The sequence below is a fragment of the Gorilla gorilla genome, chromosome X (assembly GCF_029281585.2).
Source record: "Gorilla gorilla gorilla isolate KB3781 chromosome X, NHGRI_mGorGor1-v2.1_pri, whole genome shotgun sequence".
In the NCBI taxonomy this organism is placed as follows: domain Eukaryota; kingdom Metazoa; phylum Chordata; class Mammalia; order Primates; family Hominidae; genus Gorilla; species Gorilla gorilla.
The window spans coordinates 10,721,616-10,728,734 of NC_073247.2; the positions used below are offsets into that span (position 1 = coordinate 10,721,616).

Below are 7,119 nucleotides of genomic sequence, written 5' to 3' on the forward strand. Positions count from 1 at the left end.
TGACTGATTAGGTGAGGCCCACTCTTCTCCTTTACACCTTCGGCTGATTAAATGAGGCCCACCCTTCCCCCTTTAGACCTTCGACTGATTAGATGAGGCCCACACTTCCCCTTTAGACCTTTGACTGATTAGATGAGGCCCACCCTTCCCCTTTAGACCTTTGACTGATTAGATGAGGCACACTCATCCCTCTTTAGACTTTTGACTGATTACATGAGGCCCACCCTTCCCCTATATACTTTCAACTGATTAGTTGAGGCCCACCCTTCCCCCTTTAGAGCTTTGACTGATTAGACGAGGCCCACCCTTCCCCCTTTAGACCTTGGACGGATTCGATGAGACCCACCCTTCCCCCTTTAGAGCTTTGACTGATTAGATGAGGCCCGCCCTTCCCCCTTTAAACTTTTGACTGATTAGATGAGGCCCACCCTTCCCTATATACCTTTGACTGATTAGATGAGGCCCACTCTTCCCCCTTTAGACCTTCGACTAATTAGATTAGGCCCACCCTTCCCCTATATACCTTCAACTGATTAGATGAGGCCCACCCTTCCCCTTTAGACCTTCGACTGATTAGATGAGGCACACTCTTCCCCCTTTAGACTTTTGACTGATTAGCTGAGGCCCACCCTCCCCTTTATACCTTCAACTGATTAGATGAGGCCCACCCTTCCCTGTATACCTTCGACTGATTAGATGAGGCCCACCCTTCCCCTTTTAGACTTTTGACTGATTAGATGAGACCCACCCTTCCCCCTTTAGACCTTCGACTGATTAGATGAGGCCCACCCTTCCCCCCTTAGACCTTTGACTGATTAGACCAGGCCCGCCCTTCCCCTATATACCTTCAACTGATTAGATGAGGCCCACCCTTCCCCCTTTAGACTTTTGACTGATGAGGGTCCACCCTTCCCCCTTTAGACCTTTGACTGATTACATGAGGCCAGCCCTTCCCCCTTTAGACTTTTGACTGATCAGATGAGGCCCACACTTCCCCCTTTAGATCTTGGGTGGATTCGATGAGACCCACCCTTCCCCTTTGGACCTTCAACTGATTAGATGAAGCCCACCCTTCCCCTTTAGACCTTCAGCTTATTAATTAGATAAGGCCCACCCTTACCCTTTAGACTTTCAACTGATTAAATGAGGCCCACTCTCCCCGTTTAGACCTTTGACTGATTAGATGAAGCCCACCATTCTCCTTTATACCTTCGACTGATTAGATGAAGCCCACGCTTCTCCTTTGGACCTTCAACTGATTAGAGGAGGCCCACCCTTCCCCCTTCTGCCCTTCGACTGATTAGATGAGGCCCACCCTCCCCTTTATACCTTCGACTGATTAGATGAGGCCCATCCTTCCCCCTTTAGACCTTTGACTGATTAGATGAAGCCCACCTTTCCCTTTTTAGACCTTTGACTGATTAGATGAGGCCTACCCTTCTCCCTTTAGACCTTTGACTAATTAGATGAGACCCACCCTTCCCATTTAGACCTTCAACTCATTAGATGAAGCCCACCCTTCCCCCTTCCCCTTTAGACCTTCAGCTTATTAATTAGACAAGGCCCACCCCCTTTAGACCTTCAACTGATTAGATGAGGCCCACCCCTCTTCAGACCTTCAACTGATTAGATGAGGCCCACCCCCTTTAGACCTTTGACTGATTAGATAAGGCCCACCCACATTCTCCAGTCCAATCTCTTTTCCTGGAAATCAGCTGATTGTGGACTTGATATCTACAAAGCCCCTTCGTAGCAGCCGCTGAGTCATGGTTTCATTCAATAACTGGGGACTGTAGCCTAGTCACGGGGACACGTCATTGGTGCCGGGTATCAGAGACGAAGGCCAAGAGATGAAAGAGAAACAGAGACTGAACCCAAAAGAGGCAGACACACAGGAAGATGGAGATAGAGACCCAGAGACGGGGGTGGAAGAAGGTGAGAGGGGGAGGAAAGAGAGACAGAGAGGGAGACAGAGAAAAGAGGCAGAGAGTCCAAGAGAGAGGCTGAACAGCAAGACCCCAGAGAGGGTGACTAAGGGTGAGAGACTTGCGTGACCCACATCCCAAGACCCCGTGGGTGGCCCTCTCCCACCCACCTCTCTCCAGCTCAGGGGCTGTGTCTTCCTCCCGTGGGGAACTCCAGTTCCAGCCCAGGTTTGCCCCGAGCGCCCTCTTCCCTGCCACATAGGTAACATCCTCCTGGTTGCCACTTGCACACCCCCATCCTAGACCTGGCCATCTGTCATGCCGTTACCTTCCACCCCCATGCCAGCCTCCTCCCCGGCCCCCGCTTTCCACTGACCCCCAGGGGTCCTCCACATCGAGGTGCCAGGATGACAGCTTCAGGCTTCAACCTTCCCTTCTCTGAGCTCCATCAGCTCCAGGGGCTTAGCACCTGCTGTACCCTGCCCAGGTTTCATGCTCACAAGCTCTTCCAAAGACCACCCTGTTCATCGTCAACTATGAGGTCCCATGGGTGGATATGTCTCAGATCTTTACCCCAGGAAAAACCCCTGGCCAGGTGCAGTGGCTCATGCCTGTCATCCCAGCACTTTGGGAGGCCGAGGCGAGTGGATCACCTCGAGGTCAGGAGTTTGAGACCAGCCTGGCCAACATGGTAAAACCCCATCTCCACTGAAAATACAAAATTTAACTGGTGGTGGCTAAAGGGGGAAGGGTGGGCCTCATCTAATCAGTTGAAGGTATATAGGGAAGGGTGGGCCCCATCTAATCACTCGAAGGTCTAAAGGGGGAAGGGTGGGCCTCGTCTAATCAGTTGAATGTATATAGGGGAAGAGTGGGCCTCATCTAATCAGTCAAAAGTCTAAAGTGGGAAGGGTGGGCCTCGTCTAATCAGTTGAAGGTATATACGGGAAGGGTGGGCCTCATCTAATCAGTCAAAAGTCTAAAGGGGAAGGGTGGGCCTCGTCTAATCAGTTGAAGGTATATAGGGGAAGAGTGGGCCTCATCTAATCAGTCGAAGGTATATAGGGGGAAGGGTGGGCCTCATCTAATCAGCCGAAGGTCTAAAGGGGGAAGGGTGGGCCTCGTCTAATCAGTTGAACGTATATAGGGGATGAGTGGGCCTCATTTAATCAGTCAAAAGTCTAAAGGGGGAAGGGTGGGCCTCGTCTAATCAGTTGAAGGTATATAGGGGAAGGGTGGGCCTCATCTAATCAGTCAAAAGTCTAAAGGGGGAAGGGTGGGCCTCGTCTAATCAGTTGAAGGTATATAGGGAAGGGTGGGCCTCATCTAATCAGTCGAAGGTCTAAAGGGGGAAGGGTGGGCCTCATCTAATCAGTCAAAAGTCTAAAGGGGGAAGGGTGGGCCTCGTCTAATCAGTTGAAGGTATATAGGGGGAAGGGTGGGCCTCATCTAATCAGTCAAAAGTCTAAAGGGGGAAGGGTGGGCCTCGTCTAATCAGTTGAAGGTACATAGGGGAAGGGTGGGCCTCATCTAATCAGTCAAATTTGTGGTGGCGGTCACCTGTAATCCCAGCTACTCAGGAGGCTGAGGCAGGAGAATCGCTTGAACCCGGGAGGCCGAGGTTGCAGTGAGCTGAGATGACACCACTGCACTCCAGCCTGGGCAATAGAATGAGACTCCGTCTCGAGGGAGAAAAAGAAAATAAACACAGCCCACTGAGTCCCAGGCTGAGCTCGTGAAGATCTGACAGCCTGAACCTCCTTTTTCTCAGATCATCTGGGAGGAATTCACCCCAGAGGAAGGGAAAGGCTACCGCGAAGAGGTCTTGACCGTGAAGGAAATTACCTGAGACCCAGAGGCTGTAGGAATGGCATGGACATCTCCGCCTCCGTGACACTGGGGAACTGTTTTCTTGATGATGCTGTGAACCTTTATATCATTTTCTATGTTTTTATTTAAAAACATGACATTTGGGGCCAGGCGCGGTGGCTCACGCCTGTAATCCCAGCACTTTGGGAGGCCAAGGCAGGCAGATGACCTGAGGTCAGGAGTTTAAGACCAGCCTGCCCAACATGGTGAAACCCCATCTGGACTAAAAATGCAAAAATTTACCCAGGCACGGCAGCGGACGCCCATCATCCCAGCTACTTGGGAGGCTGAGGCAGGAGAATTGCTTGAACCCGTGAGGTGGAGGTTGTAGTGAGCCGAGATCGCGCCATTGCACACCAACCTGGGTGACAGAGCAAGATTGCATCTCAAAACAAACAATAATAATAAATAATAAAAACCTGATATTTGGCTGGGCGCCGTGGCTCATGCCTGTAATCCTAACACTTTGGAGGATTGCTGGAGACAGGAGTTTAAGACCAGTCTGGGCAACATAGCAAGACCCTGTCTCTACAAAAAAGGCAAAAATTAGCTGGGCGTGGTGGCTTCTGCCTGTAGTGCCAGCTATCTGGGAGGCTGAGGTGGGAGGATCACTTGAGTTCAAGCTGACAGTAAGCTATGATTGCACCGCTGCACTCCAGCCTGGGTAACAAACTAAGACCCCATCTCTCTGTCTCAAAAAAAGTGATATTTCGCAAAGATGCTTAGACTCCAAGAAGCTTTTGCATCTCCTTCCAACCCAACCACTGAGGTACTGTGTAGCCTCCTCCTTGAATAACTGACCTGGTGAGCTGAGATTGCGCCATTGCAATCCAGCCTGGGCAACAAGAGCAAAACTCCATCTCATTTAAAAAAAAAAAAAAAATTGATGGCCGGGCGTGGTGGCTCACACCTGTAATCCCAGCAGTTTGGGAGGCCGAGGCGGGTGGATCACGAGGTCAGGAGATCGAGGGCATCCTGGCTAACATAGTGAAACCCCATCTCTACTAAAAATACAAAAAATTAGCCGGACGTGGTAGCGGGCGCCTGTAGTCCCAGCTACTCGGGAGGCTGAGGCAGGAGAATGGCATGAACCCGGGAGGAGGAGGTTGCAGTGAGCTGAGATCACAACGCCGCACTCCAGCCTGGATGACATAGCGAGACTCCATCTCAAAAAAAAAAAATTATTATTGTACAGTGCCAGGCCTCCCTGGGTTAAAAATCCAGTTTTTAGTAGGTCCGGTTCCTTCTGGAGGACAAAGTGATGATATAGTTTGGTTGTTTGTCCCTTGCAAATCTCAGTTTGAAATTTGGTTCTCCGGGTCGGAGGTGGGACCTGGCAGGAGGTGTTTGAATCAAGGGGTGTGGACTCCTTATAAATGGCTTGGTGCCTTTCTTGTAGTAATGAGTGAGTTATTTCTCTATTTGTTCCTGAAAGAGCTGGTTATGAAAAAGAGGCTGGTGCCCGGGCGCGGTGGCTCACACCTGTAATCCTAGCACTTTGGGAGGCTGAGGCGGGTGGATTGCCTGAGCTCATGAGTTCGAGACCAGCCTGGGCAACATGGTGAAACCCCGTTTCTACTAAAATACAAAAAATTAGCCGGGTGTGGTGGCAGGTGCACCTGTAGTCCCAGCTACTCAGGAGGCTGAGGCAGCAGAATTGCTTGAACCCGGGAGGCGGAGGTTGCAGTGAGCCAAGATCATGCCATTGCACTCCAGCCTGGGCAACGGAGTTAGATTCTGTCTCCAAAAAAAAAAAAAAAAAAAAAGGTAAAAAGAAAAAGAGGCTGGTACCTCCTTCCCTGCCTCTTGCCACCTCTCCCACCATGTAACACCAGCTCCCCTTCCTCTCCCACCAGGAGTGGAAGTTGTTGAGGTTCTCAGCAGCAGATGCTGAAGGCACAATTCCTGTACAGTCTGTGGAATCATCAGCCAAATAAACCTTTTTTTTTTTTTTAAGATGCAGTCTTGCTTTGTCGCCAGGCTGGAGTGCAGTGGCACAATCTCTGCTCACTGCAACCTCCATCTCCCCAGTTCAAGCAATTCCCCTGCCTCAGCCTCCCAAGTGGCTGGGAATACAGGCGCCCGCCACCATTCCCGGCTACTTTTTTTTGTTTTGTTTTGTATTTTAGTAGAGACAGGGTTTCACCCTTTGGGTCAGGCTGGTCTCGAACTCCTGACCTCGTGATCCGCCCCCCCTTGGCCTCTCCACGTGCTGGGATGACAGGCGTGAGCCACTGCATCCAGCCAAATAAACCTCTCTTTAAAATACATCACCCAGCCTGGGGAATTCTTTTGTAGCAACACAAAACAGACTAAGACAAGACGGAAATTCATTTCCCTCCATTTCCCACATCTAGAAAAGGCTGACTTTCTTCATTGGTGGTTGCTGTCACTCAGGCCTGCTGTTGCCTCCTCATATCTCACTGGACTGTGACTCTCCTGCCTCCCTCTTATAAGGACAATTATTATTATTATTATTTGAGATGGAGTCTCGCTCTGTCAGTCAGGCTGGAGTGCAGTGGCACGATCTCAGCTCACTACAACCTCCACCTCCCGGGTTCAGGCAATTCTCATGCCTCAGCCTCTCGAGTAGCTGGGATGACAGGCACCTGCCACCACACCTGGCTAATTTTTGTATTTTTAGTAGAGATGGGGTTTCACCATGTTGACCAGATCACAGGTGATCCACCTGCCTCAACCTCTCAAAGTGCTGGGATTACAGGTGTGAACCACCGCACCTGTTCCTTATAAGGACAATTGTAATTACATGTCAGGCCCATGTGGACACTCCAGAATCATCTCTCCATGGCAATATCCCTGGAATAAAAGTCCTCCTTCCATAGAGAGCATTCTGTAACATGTCGACAGGATGCTTATCCAGGTAAGAACATGCTGGGGGCCATTATTGTCTCCCACGTGGAATTAGGACGTGGACATCTTTGGGACCATTATTCTGTCTCCCACGTGGAATTAGGACGTGCACATCTTTGGGACCATTATTCTGTCTCCCACGTGGAATTAGGACGTGGACATCTTTGGGACCATTATTCTGTCTCCCACGTGGAATTAGGACGTGGACATCTTTGGGACCATTATTCTGTCTCCCACGTGGAATTAGGACGTGGACATCTTTGGGACCATTATTCTGTCTCCCACGTGGAATTAGGACGTGGACATCTTTGGGACCATTATTCTGTCTCCCACGTGGAATTAGGACGTGGACATCTTTGGGACCATTATTCTGTCTCCCACGTGGAATTAGGACGTGGACATCTTTGGGACCATTATTCTGTCTCCCACGTGGAATTAGGACGTGGACATCTTT

At 50.3% G+C, this 7,119-nt stretch overlaps 1 protein-coding gene across 3 annotated transcripts in view; it reads left to right on the forward strand.

The window, feature by feature from the left end:
• The window catches only part of LOC129530148 (granulocyte-macrophage colony-stimulating factor receptor subunit alpha), a 45,867-nt gene extending 40,689 nt beyond the window's left edge, over positions 1-5,178 (forward strand). For 2 of the 3 annotated variants that reach the window (XM_055376910.2, XM_055376909.2), the window contains one exon: positions 3,697-5,178. In XM_055376910.2, the coding sequence (XP_055232885.1) occupies positions 3,697-3,774 (78 nt within the window). In that variant the 3' untranslated portion in view covers positions 3,775-5,178. The remainder of the gene's footprint in view (positions 1-3,696) is intronic. The other variant, XM_063703342.1, reaches the window with a different exon arrangement.
• The last annotated feature ends 1,941 nt before the right edge of the window (positions 5,179-7,119 follow it).